This window comes from Seriola lalandi, unplaced genomic scaffold (assembly GCF_002814215.2).
Source record: "Seriola lalandi dorsalis isolate HSWRI2012SDOR001 ecotype SW California unplaced genomic scaffold, Sedor1 jcf7180002054916, whole genome shotgun sequence".
In the NCBI taxonomy this organism is placed as follows: Eukaryota; Metazoa; Chordata; class Actinopteri; order Carangiformes; family Carangidae; genus Seriola; species Seriola lalandi.
In genome coordinates, this window is record NW_019525468.1 from 1,680,267 (window position 1) to 1,702,087 (window position 21,821).

General features: G+C 40.7%; 1 protein-coding gene across 1 annotated transcript in view; it reads right to left on the reverse strand.

The window, feature by feature from the left end:
• Window positions 1-21,821, reverse strand: part of csmd2 (CUB and Sushi multiple domains 2) — a 220,733-nt gene that overhangs the window by 64,285 nt on the left and 134,627 nt on the right. Inside the window, exons 26-31 of the mRNA XM_087169817.1 lie at window positions 16,884-17,010; window positions 6,813-7,015; window positions 6,413-6,604; window positions 5,028-5,166; window positions 4,634-4,821; window positions 265-459 (exon numbers count right to left, since the gene is read on the reverse strand). Coding sequence (XP_087025943.1) covers window positions 265-459; window positions 4,634-4,821; window positions 5,028-5,166; window positions 6,413-6,604; window positions 6,813-7,015; window positions 16,884-17,010 — 1,044 coding nt within the window. The remainder of the gene's footprint in view (window positions 1-264; window positions 460-4,633; window positions 4,822-5,027; window positions 5,167-6,412; window positions 6,605-6,812; window positions 7,016-16,883; window positions 17,011-21,821) is intronic.

Sequence of the window (21,821 nt, forward strand, 5' to 3'; positions counted from 1 at the left end):
CCAGGATGACGTAGGTTTTGCTGTGAGTGTCAGGAGCAGATATGCAAAATAAGTAGCTGCTGCCTTCAAACTGCAGATTAAATTAAAGCTACACCCTCGCATTTATTAACATTAGCAAAACCCACACAGCTCTACACATATACCTGTAGGACACAGATCTGTGCTGAAAACAACATAACACACATGCGTGTTTACATGTGATAAATCTATAAGCACTGATGTGGTTTGTGTTCCTAACAACCGTCTCCAGATGTCAGTGTTTACCAATGCAGATGGGTTTGGGTTTGTTCCAGCTCGGCTTGCCATCTCCCCCCATGATGCAAGTGAGGGTTGGGTCTCCCTCTAGTGTGTAGCCACTGTCGCAGTGGTAGGTGACAGTGGAGCCCAGCTTGAGGTCGGTGCCCACCCGTGTCCCGTTGCGCAACAGTCCCGGCTCGAAGCAAGACTCCCTGGGGTTCTCTGTGTAGAGAGGTAACACGGTGGAAAATCAGTGACAGAAGGGAACGCATGTTGGTATTCAATAAACGGGTTTTTGCGTCAAGCTGCAGCGCTGATGCTAGAACAGAAATTGTTTTCTGCCTAAGGTCCCTGATAATCTCTGATCTCTTCCTTCCTTTGCTCGTTCCTTTTTTCCCTGTTACTCTGCGCTTTCCTCTTTCAGTAAATATATCTCACTGACTGCCACTTTTCTCTCTAATCCTTGACGGTGCCCTCTCATCTGTGGCTGCTGGAGGTATGGATGGCTGTGGAGACAGACAGGCAGCTGATTGAGAGTGGCATTGCTCTGGCCCAAGGTCTGCTGACTGCACACAACTGCTCCTCACACTATCCTCTGCTGTGCAGTCAACTAGAGACAAGACGATGCACATACGCAAGCTTTCTTGCTGTCTCTCTCTCTCTCTCTCACACACACACACACACACACACACACACACACACACACACACACACACACACACACACACAAACACAGACACTATATCTAACCACATATCAATCACCACTCCTGAGGTCGTAAGAAAGATGTCTCGCTCAATCTAGCATCACATTGTTCTCAGATGGAAAATGTGCATGTGAGAGGAGACCTGTCAATTTGGCACACTTCACACCCTTACAGCTAAAATAAACATAGGAAAAATGCCCAAAGCAATTTAGTTCAATCTTTAACGCAGACCACTCAGGTCTCACAGCAAACTTCAATATTTGATGATTGAACACACACACACAAATACAAAAAGGAAGATGAGTCAAATTTTTTCTTTTGTCAGTAAAACGTCAACTTACAACTCACCGTCTTTCTTCTCGGAGAAAAGAAATTGAATGAGATAAATGTTCTAAAATTGTGGCTGGATGTGGCAAGTGAGAGTAGCGAGGGGGAAAGTTCACACAGTATAAAATACTGCATAGATACTATCACACTCCATTGAGATTCCACAGAATGAAGTTGTTGAACAATGATTTGTCTTGGAAAGGTAAAACTGAAATAGGAACTTTTCTGCACTTTATATGGGAATGTATTTTAGTCAGACCACTTTGGTTCGAGGTATTACGAATTTTAAGTAGCTGGTTTGATTCAGAAACATACTGAAGTACATTTTCTGTTATTATTGTGGCTATAATATATATAAAAGTCTTTAAAGTTATTTTAAGGCATTGGTAGAAAACTCCCGGCTCCAGAACTGAAAGAGGGTTAGTGCAATTGTGGAAAAATATCATCTTATGAATGTAAGCTTAGTAGAATAAGTGGTGATCAGGAGGAATGGGAGTATCATTGGGACCGGTTCTGGGCTTACAGTAAAATGGACGATAGGTCGAAATAGATATCAGTCTCCTCTTTGGCTATGTGATCCTGCAGTATGACACAAGATACACAGTTTATATGAGATGCGTTCCCTCTGTTATTGTTTCATTCTGTTTTGTTTAGTTTTTTTTCCTTCAGGATCGATCTGGATCATTTATTTGTTTATCTTTATCTAAGTTTATGTATTGGAGTCTGCCTTCATAATATAAAAAAATGCGCCATGAGTCCTGTATCCTGGAGACAATAGCCATGTGCCAAGCCATTCAAAAACAAATAAAAATTGAAATTCCGAAAAATAAAAAAAGTTCATATTTTAAAAACAATCATTTGTGAAGGTCAATAGGGATGTCAGCAAGTCTTTGAGACAAGAGCTATAATGTTCCCGGTCTCAGAGTTAAAATGTTAGATTCCTTGGAAACACTTTTCTGTTTTGATTTTTCTGTCTAACATTACTGAAGAGGTACAACGTATCGGAAGTGATTTTTTACATGTTTTCTTTGTTCCACCATCTGCTCATTTACAGAAGGGTTCAAGTCGCACCATGAATGTGAATGGTACCCAACAGGAGGAGCGCCAGCAAAAATTTTTTTCTTTTTGTGAAGATACATTTGAAATGAGAAAATGTCTGTGCTATAAAACAACAGACATATTTCCTGCATAATATTCTGTGTCTACTATAATTATAACAAGGTCTATACCTTAGTAAAGTTTTAATTATTTATCGATGATATAATGTGTATGAGGCACCTTGGATGAATACATAAACTGAGAGCTGGAGACCTGCTGACCAGGCAGGATGCTGCCCTTCATGGCTGAGCAGAATGCTGAGGCCAGCCATGTGGCCTGTCTGTCTGTCACCCAGGACACCTGTTCCAGACAGGTTGAGCCCTTTCATGGGCTGATTTAGACCTAAACCTTCCCTTGTCGCCACCATCATTAAACCTGTGCACCTGGCAACAGACAGTGGAGGCGTGACGGATGTACCGGGCACCGGGTGTGTACTGGCCCCAGACACAAGCTAGTGGTGAGGACTCGGAGGTCGGTTGCCACGGTGAAGACGGCTGATTTAGTCAGCCTTGCCTTGAGACATTTGTGGGTGTGAGAGAAAATGGACGAGTGGCATCATCTGTTTTGGAAAATACTCAAAGGAGTTTAGGTGATGTGATGTGAAGTGAAAATGAGCCGAGGCATTTGTGACGTTATTGGATTAGACAGATGTGAGTGTGGAGATGCCTGTATGTGTGTTTTGTCTGTGTTGGTCTACCCATGTCTGTGTCTATGTGTGTTCAAATGTGGCTCAGGCATGGAAAGTTTCTGCCAAATTGTTGCCCAATCAGACACAGCCAGACACACGCAAACAGAAAAACCTGACAATTGCATGATAAAGAGGCTAAAAAGCACCTCAGGCTGATTTTGTAATGCAATTTTCAGTGGCGGACCGACCAAATACTAGCTGGGCCAACTCGTCAATTGCTGCTTCCTCACCAAACAGACCCAAACCTGCAGCCAAACATGCTTTTGTGCCATGTTGTTTGTCTGAAACCGAGGAGGTAATTTATGTATTATTTGGTTATGGTTCATTAGTGTGGAGAATTGGAAGTGGGGAGAGGGAGTTTTTCGAAGCCACACACTGGGTCCATCTGCTCTACCAGATTGGCCATACAATATCACACACTGTATTAACACACACTGCAGTGCTGGGAGTGAGTTAAGGGGAAGGCTCTGTAACGATGTCTCACCAAAAGATTGTGTTTCACCCCGTCTTTATGTACAGTTTGCAAATGAATCGCAGAGCTGCATCGCATAAACATTTGAAGATCAGTTGAGTGGCTTGTACAGTTCAAATCCCATCTGGATACCAGCCAAGAAACAGAGAACTCATGGTCGATCTGGAATTGGTTCAACGCCTGATACCTTAAAAAGCTCTAATTGAAGCTGGGAGATTTAGAAAGATTTAACACTGTTCTCTCAAGCAAAGCCCTTAACGAAGATGCCCTGTCTAATTTAGACCTTGTTCAGCGTCTGTATATTTGTTAGGAAAACGGTTCAACACACAGGCACAGAGGCGCTCCCGTGACTGTCTGAAACACAAATGCGGAAAACACAGATGTTTCGTGTTATCCTTAAAACAGCTGGCCCTCTGTCAAGGATGTCTGTGATCATTCTGCACCTTGAATGCAATGCAGAATACCTCGTGTGAGAAAATCAAAATTTGGGTCCCCCAAAACAGCATGCTGCGGTCAGCTAAGCTTAGACATGAGACAACACAACATTGTTTGCTCTAATTTATGAGAAGCCTTTTGTGCAGCTCCAAAGCACTTATCAAAAAGAGCTTTAGCACACATGCTGTCAGCTTTTCATTTTCATAATTCTTTGTGTTAGTCTGCAACTAGAGGAGGTACGGATCAATAATGATGCCCAAGCAGACCAAGCAGACCATGGCACAAATGGGAGGGTGGTGATCAGCACGCTGCAGCACCCCATTCTTTTTCTGAAGCAATTTTCACACCACTAATCTCACTCATTTTGGACTAGACACAAGACGAAGTTAAAAAGAAACAATCTGCAAGGTCGATAAGCAGCAGAGGGTAAATCCATTCTCACTGTGCCAGAAAAAGAATTTTTAAATGTGAATTGTTCAGGGGATAAAACCTCACAAACTATTTAAAAATTCACTGTTTTGTTCAGAATCCTAAGACACTGGAGATGAAAAAACTGATTATAAAGAATTTTAACGCAGACACATAAAATCCAAGTTTCCACTAGATTAATAGTTTTGTTAGTTTTGTCCTGTTAACAAACATGCCATTTCACCGATCAAAAATAACACACCTGTGTACTGCAGCACAAATCCATTACTGCTTAGGGAAGCATCACTGCGGAATGCCAAGAACAGTGTGTTGGAACTGCTCTCAATGCGGTCTGGAACGTCTGTGCCATAGAAACTACCCAGCAAGGGGCTGAGGGAGTCCGGCCCATCGTAGATATGTAAGAAGTCATAACTGGGCTCCAAGCTGAACCTGGTAATAGAAGTTTACATGGCATAATAGAATATTTGCATCTTAGATTAGCCGTAAGTACAGTAACTTAAAATGTTTTCTTTGTGTTTTGTTGCCAATTAAAACATAGTTATTGTGATAGAGGAGAATAATTACACAGCAATGATAGCAAACTTCAGTTAGACAGTGAAAATGTTTGTTGTAGCTTTTATAATATTGACGCTTACTGGTTGAAGCTCAGAGCGATGACATAGTCCAGTGTGACAGTAACTGTCCAGTCACACTCCCTCCCATGAGGGTAAGGCTCAGGATAGTCTGGAGACAGAATCAGCCCACTGGGACCTGTCAGGTTTCCGCCGCATGGAGCTTTGAAAAGAGATCAACTGATTATAATTCACAGTAGTAACTCCGACAGTAAACAACAATGGAATTTTGAAAGCTATTGAATATTAATCCAAAAACCTATTGGACCACAAAAGAAATCATATTAAGATGATATATAATCATTTCCAAGTTAAACAGTCTTTATTTACACTTGAAAGCAGTGATTTAGTCTGCCATATTAATATTAATGATTTTTTTTTTTTTTTTACTTTCATGTAGCAAATTCATTATGATGCTACATTTGAAATGAGTTGAGTGACAGCCAACTGCTAATCTAAACAATGAACAGAAAACAAGTAGTATGACTTGAATAGCTAAGTTTCTAAAGGTTTTAAAGTAGTGGTAGTAGTCCTGCTGTATCCTGCTTTATATCCCGCTGTATGTGGTGTATGGCTTCCCCACAGGAAGGTGTAGTAGTGACAGATGCTTAATTGAGACGTAGCTAATGCCCACAGACACTGGCTTACCACGTTCTCACCTGTAAGTGTCAGGGAGCTGAACTGTCCCACCTCTCACCAAAAAAAATTATCAAACTAATTAAGCTAAGCGCTAATTAAACAAGACACATTAATTACAAGGTCTTAATTGCCACTGTTAATTACTCCACATTGTTTTGTACAGCACCAAGTGTGATCATATATTAAAAAAAAAAAAAGGAGATTGTAAAGAGTAGAGGTCTGACTGAGAGGTCGGTGTTATTATTGAGGAAGAGGATAATCAGATCTCTCTGTCTGCTGCAGTGACTTCAGGAAATGTCTAGGGAACATGCCAATCGGGTTTGCCAATTGAGATTCACTTAAGGAGTCTGTTAAGTAATCACATTAGGAATCTGCGCCGTCTACCTGTTTCACAAAAGTCAGACCAGCAAGAAAGGTTATACCATTCACTGCATTAGACAGGTTGTAGGGCATAATATACCTTATAAGATAACTTTTACTTTTATACTGTTCTCTTCTGTCTTAAGTGATTGTGTTATATAAAATCTTATCGGCACATTAATTTACACATAGAATTTTAAGAAATATATTGTATTTCCTAAGCAGGAGTATTCTGAAAAATGAGCTCCAGTGTAGTATTTTGAAAAATTGTAGCAGTCTATTTATTGACCTATCCAATTTGAACATTATAGGATCATATGAAATGGTGGAGTCAGACTAGTTCTGATCATAGTTTTGTAGCTTGTAGCGTTAGCCATCATTGATGATTACATGCCGTGTTGATAGAGTACCTGTGCATGTAGGAGGGTCTGGCTGCCAGAAGAAGCGACCGTTAATCTCAGTGCAGGTGATCCTGTTGGCCCCCTGCAGGATGTAGCCAGGATCACACTGGAACGCCACATGGTCTCCAGGTTCCCTGCTGTCTCCGCTGCGGGTACCATTAGTAGGCATGCCCGGGTCATTGCAGGAGGTTGCAGTGGAGACTAAAGGAGCAAGACGAGAACCAATCAGTGATGACATGACATGAAATGACATGACATGAAAATGTTCCTCAGTTAAGATGATAGAATATTATGATCATAGTTCACAGTTAAACCTTGTCTCTCTTCTACAACCAGCTGCCACCCAGCCATCTAACCCATGTTCCTTTAACATTTCTTTCACCTCCCTCCCATCATCCTTCTTCCTCACCAGAGAACTGCAGAGCAAAGCCTTGCTTGCTGGTGAAGAAGTCTGTGGTGAACTGCAGGCTGACAGTGTTGAAGGTGCTGTGGGCGTCCGGGGGCAGCACTGAACCACTCAGCTCCCTCAGCAGGACCCCTCCATCCTGGGGCCCATCCCAGATCCGAAGCACGTCGTGGACCTCCTCCGTGTGGAAAACCAGGAAATGTAGACTATAAAAGACACGAATAGGATACTTTAGAGGCCATGACTGCTGATAGATGACATTCCCTCTGAATTAAGACTTTAACCCCCATGCACCTCTCCTTACAATTCAGCCTTAAAGAAAACAACCTCAGGCAGACAAAGAACTGTTTATTTTCTCATTGAAAAATTAAAAGCTAGCTCTGAATATTGTCACCTCCTATTTGCATTCATTTTCCTCAAACAAGCCTTGGGTCTTTTTAATGGAAGGCAATTCTAGCCCATATCTCACAGTTTTTCCATTAACAGCTTTACTCAGGAGAAAAATCTGGACTCCATTTGTTCTGACACATAATGTTGGTGGTATACGGATTAGGGTATTTGGAAAAACCTTCTGCATCTTCCATGTTTTACGATCAAGGTTCAGTATTTTGTTTTTTTTTGTATGCAGGCTAAAATTAAATAGAATGATAGAACAACAGAAGAAAAGAAAAAGAATAAGTCAAGGCTTTGAGCATTACAAATCACAATTTCTAAAACGTAAAAAAAAAAAGGATGAGTCAGATCTAAAGAGGAGGAAATAAATGGATTAAATCAAACTACTGAGTATTTAAAAGAATCAATGCACACAAGGTAATAATGTGATTAAAGGAGGCAATAAGAACAGAGGAAAGACAGAAACACAGGGCAGGCCAAATATAAAGCAAGGAAACAAATAACATTTAAAGTGAATCACAGACGCCAGATCCAGAACATTCAATGGATGTTCCACAGTGTGTGTCAAGCAGATATGTCTGCCATGGCATTTAATAGTTTCAGTCTAGACATCAGAAAGATGATGCTGTCAAAACATCTACCCTTCACTTTTTGCTTAGACAGCTGTCAGCCAGCTGGTGGTCCACTGGATGTGAAATGCACTGTAGTTGTGTATGTGTGTGTCTAAGTTTGCCAGCCTCAATGCAGCGGCTTCATAATGACATTTTGTCTGGAGTCTTGTGTGTGAGCATGTGTAAGTATGTGTTTTGGACGGGCTCTTTAACAACAAACTGTATTATGTATCTCAATAGTTTCAAATACTTACAAGAAATCATAAAACATCAGCTCAACTAACTCATGCTTCTTTTTTTTTTTCGTTCTGTGAAATACATTGCTGTCTTGCATGTCTTCAAAATAAAAGATTACAGTGGAATGCATTGAGATGAAGCTGTGCTAAGATCAAGAAAGTATTTGGTAAAAATTGTGTTGGACTAAACTCACATGCTTCACACACAAAGTAAGCATTTATCACAACAGCAACAGTTTTTTTTTTCCTTCGAATCATTACAGCAAAGAAAACACTGTCTCTAAAGTTGCTTCAAATGCATTTCCCACTGAGAAATGCTCAAGCAAAAATATTTAACAAAGCACATGTATCCAAAAATGTATTGTAGTCTCCATGATGTGAACATTTAAATACTTCAGTGTGTTAACATGAGAAACTATTATGGAAACAATTTAATTATGAACAACTGACGACTATTTTCCCCCAAAGCAATTTCCTGACACTCTCCTTCATGTTTCAATCACTTTAGTTTTGAAGTTGCATTTCTTGTAATAAAATCCTCACACAGTACTTAAGCTAATTTTTTTTTGAAGAGCGGAGTTTGTAAATCTCTGTTGATTCTATTATTTTGTCCACAAGCTTAAGCTTAGCTTATTATAAATCTGTCCAGTAGTCATTTTCTCAAAATACCATTTTAAATTCACTGAGTTGAATGGCAATCTCTTTCCCAGTCATCATGGTACTTGATGTGCTTTTAGTGTCCTCATCCCCTTACACACACACACACACACGCACGCACACGCACAGCCTTGAGCTACAGATGATGCAGAGGAGAAACAGCAACCCACTGATATGTCGGGTTTAGCAACAAGTTCCCACCGTTTCTGCATAATTGGTGTCAGACTCCGATTCCCATACTGTCTGATGTGTGAGAAGCAGCCAGAGGCTACTCAACAATGTGCTGTGTGTGGATACTGTACGTAACCTACTCGACAAGTCCTGTCGCAATGCTTGTAAAATAAGAGCATGGAAAACAAACAGATGCAGACAGGCGCACCACTACATATTCACGCAAATGTACACTGATAGGTATAGTTAAAGGATATGCTGCATTACATACTCGTACATAACCATCCACGCCTGGGGAACAGATGCAGGCACGGACACACGCGTACATACAGGGCACACATTAACCTCTCTATCTCTGGAAAGCAGCACATCACATGTTTCCAACTTTGATCATCTGAGATGCAGCATAAATACTAATCCCTCTGCTTACAGTTCTCTTGTTAATATTCACTAAATATTGATAATACCCTGTGATATACAATAATCATTCAAAGCTCAATGAAATACAGCAATGCATAGAGATAAACCTGTTTACTTCTCCTGAGTACTCAGGCACGCAGACAACCTACTGTGATTTGCTGCCAAACTTAAATAAGAAGGCACACATCTGTGTTTTCTCTCGTGGCACAGAGAATCAAAACACAAAGTTTATAGTCTATTAAGAGTTAGAGAAGACACTCAATTCTTTTGTTTAGAGTGTGTCAAACCACACCAGTGTTTTCAATCCAAAAATTAACCATCTTTACCAGTTACTGTTGAGGAGCACTTGAGCTTGGTAAATTGACCCTGAAATGTACTAGTAGAGAGACAGTATTTCTTCTTGGCAGCTCCTAGGTACAAGGTGCCAAAGCTTTTGCAGTAGCCCCATTCATTGTTTTTATGTATGCCAGTAATTGGTTAAATTAAATCTGCAGAAATGCATCAAATTCAGGTGAAATATCTTTTCTGCAAAAATGATGTCAACTATTCACATATTTAGAAAATCAACAAAAATGTAAAATTTATCTACAGTTGGCCAGAATCCAGTGCGTATTAGTGTTTGAATGTGACGGTGGACATTGCTAGAAAAGTTCACTGGTGACCTACTAATTTCCCACTCCCATCCTGCACTTCCAGCAAGCAAAGGTGATGTTCAAAGGCCTCCATCCCTGTCATGTAAGAGCCTCAGGCAGTCGGATGCTTGTTATGCAAATGCTGTTATGAAAGCCTCAGGTACTACGAGCCTTTCACCTACGCTCCACCTCCCCATACTCCAGACAGGAGACACTGAGGTGTTTCACTGAATTTGCCAGCATGAATAAAACAAAAATGAGCACCTTTCTCTAATATGTGTTCACGTGTGTGTGCTTTCCTGTATAGAATATTAATGTGCAATATGTACAATATGTGCGCACGTGTGTGTGTGTGTGGAGGCAGCATCGAGGATATGAGTGAGCGTAAAAGACGGTTCTGGGGATTTGCATGAGCAATACTGGAGTCAAACACCAGTCACGTGTTGGATCCATGCTGATGTGCTGACAGGTCTCATGTTCTAATGCAACCTTTCTCACTGCCAGACACCGGATGGCATCGTGTTTTATTTCCAGATTTATATGTTGGAAGAAAGATGGAAAGGTGGGTGGAAAGGAAGAAGTACACCGAGGGAAGGCAGGAGGGAGGTGAGGGAGGGAACGAAAACAAGCCCAGCGTTAATCATTGCTTGGTTGCTGCAAGAAGAGGATGATGGCAGGAGGATAAGAGGTTGATGGAGAGCAGAGGAAGCTCTGAAGCATGGAGGGATTTGTGGTGAGCGGTCGGGTGTATAGGATGGACGTGGGCTGCATGTTAGGATAATTGGTTCCTTTTGTACAAGATCTAAATAGCCTATCTCTCCTTGTCACTTTCTGAGAGTGAAGGCTGTGAGGTGGGATGAGGAGATAGTGGAAAAAGAGATGATGGCGAAAGGAAAAGAGTGAAGCGAGAAGGTTGTAAGAAAATATGTTGATTCTGGCAAGTAAAAAACATACAGGCTTTTCTTTCTTATGGGATGTAGACTGCACTTTTCTTTTATTTCTTCTTTTATGGACATTCCCTCTCTTTCTTGCTTTGTGAGTGTGCCCTGTGTTACTGACCCTGCTGCCACAGCTACCCCTAGCATTTGAATGGAAGAGAGAACAGTGTGTGTGTGTGTGTAAAAGTTCACAGTTGTTTAATGTGAACAAAATGTGTCACAGCTTGTCATCCAAAGTTGTTCATTTCAGAGGCCCTAGGAAGAGAAGTGTTAGCTTCCTGTGGGGTGGGGGTGGGGTTGGGTTTGAGTCCATTTAGAAATAACTTCTGCACTTAACACAAATGCTTGAGGGGTGGGGAGTGGAGTGGGTGTGTGCATGTGTGTGTGTGTGTGTGTGTGTGTTGGGGGAGGGGGACATGAGGGATGAATAAAACAACAGGTTGAGAGAGTGTGTGCATGCATGTCTCACTGAGGAAAAGAGAAATTTGGGCCTCAGTGTGCAGATGATGATTAGTCGAACCATGTTTTGAAGTTTACAACTGAGGGCTCTCCTTTACACTTAATCAGAAAAAATAGTTCAATCAAGTGTCAGAGGAATCGCTGCAAAGAGATGAGATGGTAAAAAGAGGGATGGAAGAAATTTCTCAGGTCTCTTTTGCTTCTGCCTTAACTATTTTGTATTCATATGAGAGAAATAAAGAGAGAAACGGAGAGTGCTGAGACTCTCTCATATGAATACAAAACAGTGTAGCTGCAATCACGAGTCCTGTGGGGAGTCGTCAAAGTAGGTGTATGTGTGCATGAAGATGATAAATAAGTATATATGTGATGGTGGTGGTGGCGGGGGGGGGGCTACAGATGTGTGCATGGACGTGTGTGTGTGTGTGTGTGTGTGTGGTGTGAGGAAATGAGGAAGAAGAAAGATGTAGAGCAAACATACGCTCGCAGCTGCTTTCTTGCAACTAATTGAGATTGTGTGTATAAAGGAAGTGTCACACTAAGAGCCAATCTCATCGATATGTGTGTGGACGTGGCCTCCGTGGGACTGTCCCTGTGGGATCGTCCATCAAGGATGAGACACATCCACACCATGAGCTTTAAAAGACACCCAGCACGTGAAGACAGCACAACCGACTCATAGTGGTTCTCTTGACACCTGAACCAAGTTGTGGTAGCAGCAATTTTTTTGGCCAGTTCTAGCACTGTGAGGCACATGATGTAATAACATGTCAGTAGTGTTATCATACAGATAAAAGACAGTTCACAATTCTTTTCACGCAGGAAGAGGTGTGAAATTGGGAAATGAATCAGAGATAAAAGAAGTGGTTAAAAACGAAAACACACACACACACACACACACACACACACACACACACACAACCTTTCACTTATGACCACCATCCATTTATCAAATTCATTCCTTATCCCTCAACACAATCTCAAATCTTTGCCTAACCTGAACCTAAATCTTATTAAAAACAGCCAACTCCATATTCTAAAAATACCACCTTCAAAAAGCAGGCAAGCCAATATAACTTCACTGTATAAAAAGAAAGACTCTCTCTAACATGCACGCATACAAATATATACATATGAAACCATGTTTTGGGATGTGCAAACCCAATGAAATATACATGCACATTCATTTGAGACTGAGGGCACAGTTTCTGTGATAGAACATGACAAATGCTCTAACTGGTGATGCACTGCTTTGGAAAAGTGGAATAGGTGGCTCCTTAAAGGAAAAGTCCATCCCAAAAAAGGATCTCCATCCTGTAAGTATTTAAGAGCTGATATTTGAACAATTCTCTCATTAGGCTCAGCAGCAAAGAGAGTGTTGATGATCTTATCTGGAGACAAATCCAGACAATGAAAAAAAAAAAAAAAAACAACAACAAAAAAAAAAACAGCTGAGAAATTATTTTGAGATCCACTGATATTTGCTTGGGATTTGAGGAAATACTGCGAGTTAGATCTCAAGAGACAGCTGTATGTTGACTTTACTGTCCAAAATCACTGGATTAGCACAGAGCATTTGGTTTAACAATAGATTTTCCCATTAAAAGCCAAGCTTTATCAACAGAAAGCACTGCGGTTATATACAACCGTTTCTGAAAGGCAACTACACGCACCAAGAAGTGTATTAGGAACACCATACTAATACTGGGTAGGGCCTCCCTTTGCTCTCAAGCCTCAGCACTTTGTGGCATGGATTCCACAGGATTCTGCTCCATGTTGACATGATTGTATCAAATCATATCTGTAGATCTGTCAGCTGCACATTCATGCTTCTCCTGTTCCCAAAGGCAGATCTGGTGACTGAAGTACACTGAACTCACTGCCATGTTCATGAAACGAGTTAGAGACGACGTTTGCTTTAAGACATGGTGCATTACCATGCTGGATGTAGTCATTAGAGGATGGTAAATTGTGGCCATAAAGGGGTGCTCATGGTCAGCAGCAATGCTCAGATAGGCTGTTGTGTTCAAACCACGATATATTGCTATTAAGGGGGCCAAAGTGTGCCAAGAAAACCTTCCCCACACCATTGCACCACCAGTCTAGACTGTTTACACAAGGGAGGTTGGATCCATGGATTCATGCTGCTGATGTTGATGATGATGAATTCTGACTCTACCATCTGTGTGCCTCTGCGGAAATCCAGATTCATCAGGACAGGAAACCTTTTATCCAGTCTTCAACTGTCCAGTTTTGGTGAGTCTGTCCACTGCAGCCTCAGATTTCTGTTCTTGGCTGACAGGAGTGGTTATCTGAGTTACCGTAGCTGTTCTGTCAGATCAAACCAGTCTGCCAATTCTCCTCTGACCTCTCTCATCAACAAGGCTTTTCCATCTTCAGAGCTGCTGCTCACTGGATGTTTTTTTTTTTACGCACTATTCTAAGGAAACTCTTGAGATTGTTGTGTGAGAAAATCCCAGCAGATCAGCAGTTTCAGAAAAACTCAAACCAGCCTGTCTGGCACCAACAATCACACCACAGTCAAAGTCACTGAGATTCAGATGTTTAATGTGAACAATAACTGAATCTCCTGACCTGTATGTGCATGATTTTATGCATTGCTCTGCCTGATTGAATAATTGCATAAATAAAGGAGCTGTACAGGTGTTCCTAATGAATAGCTTGATGAGTATATAATCTCAAATTATCAGTGGCTTGAATGTTTAAATATTACAGATACATGGTACTGGCTTAACTGTACAATGGGAGTGTGTGAAAGAGGAATTAGATAAAAGAAACAGCAAATCAATTAAGGAGGAATTAAGCAGCTAGTTGCAAGCAATACTTTACTATAGACAGAGTTCAACCACAGGTCTAATAACAATGGTCTATCTCCTCTTCACATACTGTGTTAGTCCTCTTAATGCCTTGTGAACAACAGTTAATCAAAAAGGCACCCTACTGTATTACAGCCCACAAAGTACATCATGTTTTACAACAGAGAAGCTGTCAATTTAGTGAGAATGCTTCTTTCTAAATAGTAAATGACAATTTTTAGTAGAATACATATGGCTTCATTGTTCAGTGTACAATGTGGCCTAGATCCCTCATTTGATCTCTGTAGCCGTAACTACTGAATGTACCATCGGTGACATGGCTCACTGCTTCTGTTATCATTGCTATTCCTTTTATCCTGTTATCATCTGCAAACCAGTCCATAGACATTTGAGATGTCTGCTGTCACACGGCACGACTCCTGGTCGCTCACAAACTTGGTACAGTTTGATTAGTGTGCTACCTTCATCTACACCATTTCATATACACAGAATCCCAGGGCTAATGCATTGCAAATTCACCTCAATAATGAATTGCGTGGGCAGGATCAAAGGCATGGATATGGAGCATACCTTGCAGAGGAATACTAGGGACCCAAAGGTAGTGAAGGCACTAATGAACCTAAACTAGCAATCATGAGGGACTTGTGATGTCAGATGTTCAAGCTATGAGACACATTCGCTCACAAATGGATCCATGCAGACAACCACACATATCTGTGCAATGTAGGTAAAATATAAATAAAGTACAGTGGACGAAAAACTATGTACACTACAGCCTCAAAGTATTAGCACATTTGTCATTGCTTTGGATTTACTCCAGCACATTGAACTTGAAACGAAACACTGACCAAATTTAAACTAAAAAGCACATGTAACAAGCAAATACTAAATATGGCTGTATTCAAAGCCTTACAGAGCATTACTAAATACTTTATTCAAGTCAGAAAGCTCTTCCTGTCCCCTTAAATGATGCCTATAGGAAAAATGTATGTAATACAGATACAATATTCTGTTATGATGAGCATGTGATCTTCTAGGAAACGTTAATCCAATTTATGAAAGAGGAGATTATAGCCCTCCCACTTAAACCATCTATTGTATTCTCTTCCTCTTCCACATGTTCCCTCACATTCACATGTATTTAACAGTAGTCTCCTTGAAGAGCACTGCATCCTGAACACTGTTCCTGCAAGTACCTAGGGACACTTTGTATGTCCCATGGCTGTGGCTTAAAGGCCCTCCATTTCAACGCTGTCAAAACGTGGTAGTTTTCACAAGCATGATGATATATGACTGACACTGGTCTTAACATGTCTTCAGTCCTCAATGGCTTAATGGATATAGAATAATGCTAAAACCACCAGGGTTAAGGTTTCAATATCCACAAGGACACACATCTTGTTACAATGATGATAGTGCACTTTGGTTTTGAAGAATTAAAAGCCTGAATTATGTTATATGTATATATACTATATCAAGTTGGATGGTTATGCATGGAAGCCAGGAGGTGTTTTTTTTTTTTTCTTTGGAAAGGGGAGGACAAGAGAAACAGTTTGTATTGTTGGGTTGCGGTGGGTGAGAAGAGGTGAGGTAAAGAAAAGCAGGTTGTTTCATTAACACAACAATTATAGTATTAAGCATTAAATAACTGACCATTTCAGTCAGTTGTAATAAATGCTAAATACAATATCACTGGAAAATGATGGGTCTCTGTTCCCTTACCTCTAAGCCACAGGACAGAGCACATCCATAAACCATTATTTTTATTCATTAATGAATGTACTATTATCATTTAATGTATGGATAAAAAAACATGAATAAACGAATACATGCAGAGTTAATGGACGAGGCAAAGAGAGCAGGGTGGAAGCAACATCACTGTGGGTGGTGGAAACTGATGAAATTATTACTGAAATTCCATCACTTGAGTCACAAAATTAAAGAGATGTCTATGGAATGTGTATTGTTTTCCAGCTGAACTCTATTCAGGGGCCTAAAAAAACACAGTATGGGTGATAAGCTGACTTTGTCACATGGTAATGACCTCTCTGTGGAGGAATCAATACCCTGGGGCGGCTCAAGAACACACTCAACAAATGCCACCATCCCACATACTTGGAAACATCAAGGGATCCAGCAGGAAGTGGTTTGGCAAAGGGGCATCTGGGCTGCTTTGTCCTAACCACCTGACCCTGATAAGATGCTTGACAATGACAACGAGAAATTATGGAGAAAATCTCTAATCTAATATCTATGTATATTGATCAACAATATATAATAGTAAATAAATACAGTGCTAGAGCATAAGCTCAAGTTGATTATATTGGCTAGAATGGTATCAACCGAAACCCTGAGCCAAACCCCATTACAGGATTTTGCTTGCTTACATTTCATCAAATTTGTGAAGGTAAAAGAAATAACATGCACCCATCTGTAAGACATAATTTACTTGAAACACTTGACTTTCTTTGGTGTAGTCTAAAACCTGGAGGCTCTGTGGTGGCATTTCCCCTCACCCAGTAGTAACTCAGCTATTGGCCAACAGCAGCTCACTGAAGATTGATTACACAGCAGCCTGTGAAAGTGATGAATACCACTGCAAAGGGGGGGGGGGCAAATTGGAAGTATATTGAAAGGTGGTAGATTGAAAGAAAGCCTGGGAAAGAACAATGTAATCAGAAAACTAGAAGGCATGAAAAAGGAAAGAGTGTTGCTCAGACCTAATAGTGCTTCCAGGGGCAGCCTCAATGGTCCACATACAGTGCAGGTTGTGCTCATAAGGAGCTGGATAGCCCGGAGACAGGATACGACCAGAAGGCTCATCCTTGATGGTTCCCCCACACTCCGCTAGAAAAGAGGAGGGAAAACAGAAAGGCAGACAGATTTAAGGAGGTGAACAATGAGTAGGAGTAATAAAAAAATAAAATAAAATAAGTACAAGCTCATCAACGTTCTGAAAGTCAAATTAATAAAAGGATAAAGCAAGGTTAACATACTTAACATACCAAAGACTACATCATCCCACTTCCAGTAAAGTGCATCACATCAGTTTCCTCTCATCATTATTAATTATTGACATAGCAGTCATACACTCAAATGTGATGTGCTTCATCATCGTATTTGCAATCTGAATGATAGGAGGGAGAGCAGCCAACTCAATATACTATGTATCTTCTTGGCTCAGCGAAGGCAATCCACCATCTCAACCATGATCTCATCTGGTTGCCTTTGAAAGCTGATGGACTTGTTGACTGAACAACACAATTCATCCAATATAGTTCAGAGCAACTTTAAGGAAGAAGCTTTGACTGATTTGCGAGTATATACAGTGGGGATGTCACAATGTCAGAAATTTGGTATTCGGTACCAATAATCATTGAAATTCCGTGATTCTTGATAATAAATACGAAGCATACACCTCCATATCGTCAGTTGTTTAAACTGACTGAGACAAGTCGCGATGGATCTGCGGCTGCACCTGCCATTCCACATGTTGTTGTTATTGTTTACTGTAGCTGCCGTCTTCTTCTCTTCCAATTTAATGTCAGACTAGAACACATGCAGTGCTATTATACTGTCCTCATCAGTCCTGGAAGAGTCACATCCATAGTACCTTCAAAATCTACAGTACTTTCAGTACTGTAAAAAAAAATGAATGAATTTTGGCATAGACTTGGTACCGAGGTATCTGTTGTTATGACAGCCCTAATGTACAGTATGTGGGTACAGAACAGATGCACGATTGCCATAAATGAACCATCACTGATACCTTAGGAGCAACATGATAGGCAAAAGATCACACAGAGACAGTGGAAAACCTGTCATGAATGACCAGAGGAATGCCGCTGAGGACGCTTACAGGTGTGATTGTAGTAGCAGTAGTCAGTATGATGGGTCTAGTATCATATCACTGTTCAACAAGCCCCCCTGAGGTATACAGCGCACACCAAACCTAAGCTGTGTCTCTCAAAAAAATTGACAATGAAAACAAACACACATCTATGAAACTACAAAATAAAAACCAGAGGCCAAAACATTTTGTCAAGAACAGTGGGAAGAATGGAGTGTTTTTTTCAGCCTTGAGAAATGAATTGCCATCAGAAACGCTCTGTGACTGAAAAGCAATTTTCAGCCCCCCTTCAATTACCACCCTCTACCCCTATCCAAAAAGTGAATGAAAAAAGAGAGAGTGTTCTCCAGCAACATCAGATTTGAAGTGTTTTTGTTCACATTTTTGAGGCCATCTCAACTAACAAGAGGAGGGTAAAAGTATTCTTGTTTCTTTTCCTTCCCGTTAGAGGAAAATAGCTCCTTCAAGCAGGAGGAAAATGGAGGTCCAGGAATCATACTGATGATGATGGGGATGACGATGGTTGTGAGATCCATCAGACACACAAAAAACTAGAGTGGCAAGAAGGAAGTACCTGACTACGGAACTAACTAAATTAACATATTACAGACATAAATGGAGGGAATCAGACATTTTGTCATCAACAAACATGTCTTCCCTTATGATTGCAGATATGTCTTTCCTTTTGTTTCTCTTCTTTGTTTCTTCTTCTCCTCTTGTGTGTCACCTTCACACTCTTGCAGTGAAGACCCCCCTGTTTGAGTTCCACTAAGAGATAACAGTGGGTTTATATAGCCCTTTTCAGAAACCGTCAGGAGCTGTCAAACAGCCTTCTCACCTCTCGCAGTAAAAGTGTCAGAATTAACAATGGCTACACATGGAAGCACCCATCTCAAACCCTGGGCGGCCGATGTTTTGACATAATAATGAAATTAGCAGCAGGACGTGAAACCACTTTACGACCTTTTGGGGTCATCCTTGCTGTGGATCCCAGGGAAAGGACCAGACAAGGAAATAACTCTCATGGAACAGAGACGGACGCTTCACTCAACAAATTGATGCGTACTGCACAAAGGAAAATCATCCAAATTATACACACGGTGATCTGTAGTCTTCATCTCTCGCTCTCTGTCTTACACATACACACACACACACACACACGCACACACACACACGCACACGCACACACACACCAGTATACTTTCTCTCTTCCTCCCACATTTAGTTGCTTCTGAGATAAGAAACTAATTCCCGAAGTGATCCAACACTGATATTCCTCCTTGGTTAAGCACATGTCTGAGTTAACGTGAATTAGCTGTCCAACTATTTAGTAATCCAGTTAATATCACTCAGCAAATGTTTTTTATGAAAATGAGTTCAACTCTCATGTCTGTGTGTTATGAAATGGCCAAGCTATGAAATGCTGAGTCCTATCTCACGACAACGACGGACCAAGAAGTCAGCAAAGGCTGCCTTGCCTACAGACTTCTGCCTGGTCCATCGACCCTGGAGTGGGGTCACCAGATCAGCTGAGAAGCCCCTCTAGCTGACCTTCACTGCTCCTGGACAACCGGAGAGTCACGAGCGAATCCAGCACTGACCCAACCACTTTAGGTCCAGGAGAAAGGAGGTTCAACTCTGAGACGATGCTGCAAACTTAGGCAGACTTTGTTTGACAAGAGCTGATGCCGGATAGTGCTCTGAATTCTTATTTTTAAGTCCTAGAAAAGTTGATTATACCTCTAGCGTTTTGTTAAATTCTGGAAAATCTTAATTTCACTATTGCCAGACAATTATATTCATCTGTTGTGTTCATCATTAATGCCTCATTTATTCAGTTGCTACAGTGACTCATCGATCGAGATCCCTGTATTGACAGCTTACTACTTCTGATTATAAGACTGACTGACTGACTGATTATTTTGATTTGTCCATTTTCCTTCAAATGAAGGCGGTGCTCCAATTTTCAATAAGTGCAAATTTAAATTCTCATGTAGTAGCAGCTAGACTTCATCTCCATCATGCGTTCCATCATACATTATACATTTAAAAACAGCAATAATCACCAGAGTTGGCCTCTGATCATTTTTGCTGTCAAAGCATAAGCACACCAAACACACAACATTGCACCCACATGCATACATGCATAATGTAAATGGAGAATGTGCCTGGCTACAGAAACCATTTTAAATACCTGACCTTGTGATTTTTCATTTCACTGTCTGAAAAAGTGTGAACATATTAATCTTTACACTCTTGCTGAGGTTTTAGTCTCTATTCAAGCCCCTGTGTGCTTTCCTTGTTGAAGGAAACATACTGTTTCGTGGAGTGAAAGGAGAAGACAGTGATCTATCACAGTAAGACAAAGCCATCTCGTTCTTCTACCCTTGTGACCTAAGAAACTACTGCTCAATGCAACCATGGCAGTGCAACTCCCTCAGCTACTCTACCTCTTCAATCAATCAGTGCCTCACTTTTTGTCTCACCCTCTCCTCAAAGTATCTTAAATTACCGTCTATGCAAGGGATTAACATGTGTATGGGTGCTCATATTGTCTTAATGTAAGATATGTTTTGCAATTTACAGACATAAAATATCTTCAAATCAAATAGACACACTTGACAAACATTTTCCTTGAGCAACACTTGAAAACTATGTTCTGTAAGTTGGATATCAATGTGTGGAGATGTGTATTTGCTATAAAACCCATCTAAATGCAATTATATACATTGGATATGCAGCTTAATATTAAGTGTCATTAAATACAACACCACTAACACCTCAGTGCCCAACCTACAGCTGCTCAGGGATTCAACCTTGCAATTTCCCTCTTCTGTGACTTTCAGGATATGGACTCTCCCCACTGTTTTCAACTCAGTTTCATTCTCCTTCCTCTACTGCTCGCTATACGCCTCTCATCTGTGTTTGGTGTGTCCCGCTGTTGGAAAGTAATCCCACCATTACAAACAGAGGCAGTCCCTCATCTGCTCCCAAATTCACTCTGGCTGTTCGGCTATCATCTGCAGTGAAAGGGGCACGGGGAGGACAAACGTGTCCAGAGATATAGAGAATGCTAAATGTTGTTTATACCCAGACATGAAATTACCTGTCAGTTTGGGTTGAAAAGGGAGCCAAGTAATATTATTCTAATCACCTTGGTCGATGTCAAAGAACACCATTCTGCCTGTTTTCCTTACTGAGTTTCAGGCTGAGAAAACTCTGTCCCCCCAGGAGAAGAGTCAAAAAATAGTTTAAGGGTTTGCACCATGACACCATTTAGGCTCTTTGTGTGTTAAGACATATCAGTTTTACTGTTCTTAAAATAATGCATATTATATTTATGTCAGCTGGCAGCAAGTGACAGGTGAACTGGAGATGAACTCTACATAAAAAAAAAGATCAGGTGGATATACCATCTACTTGTCTATGTTCTCAGGTGTGTTGCAGATATAGGGAAAGTCTTATTTTATTAAAATAAATAAAGCGAAAAGGGGAAATTTTGGAACCATGATGCAATATGAATATGATGAGCTAAATAGAGCACAGTCATTTTCGATGAGATAATGCACTGAATAAGGTGCTGGGAAAGCAACCAAATGGATGCCCCAAAATAGCAGAGCTAAAACAAACCACATAGCTTTCCTAAACCTGCAAATGCATATTCACATTGTTATTACGATGAGGAACTAGGTCAGACGTATTTTTCAGCTAAAAAAACTGAAACAGGTTTGGATAAGCCGTGTGCCAGACAGTAAAGAAGCCACTGACATTGTATTATAACATTATACAACAAAATACTGATTTACAT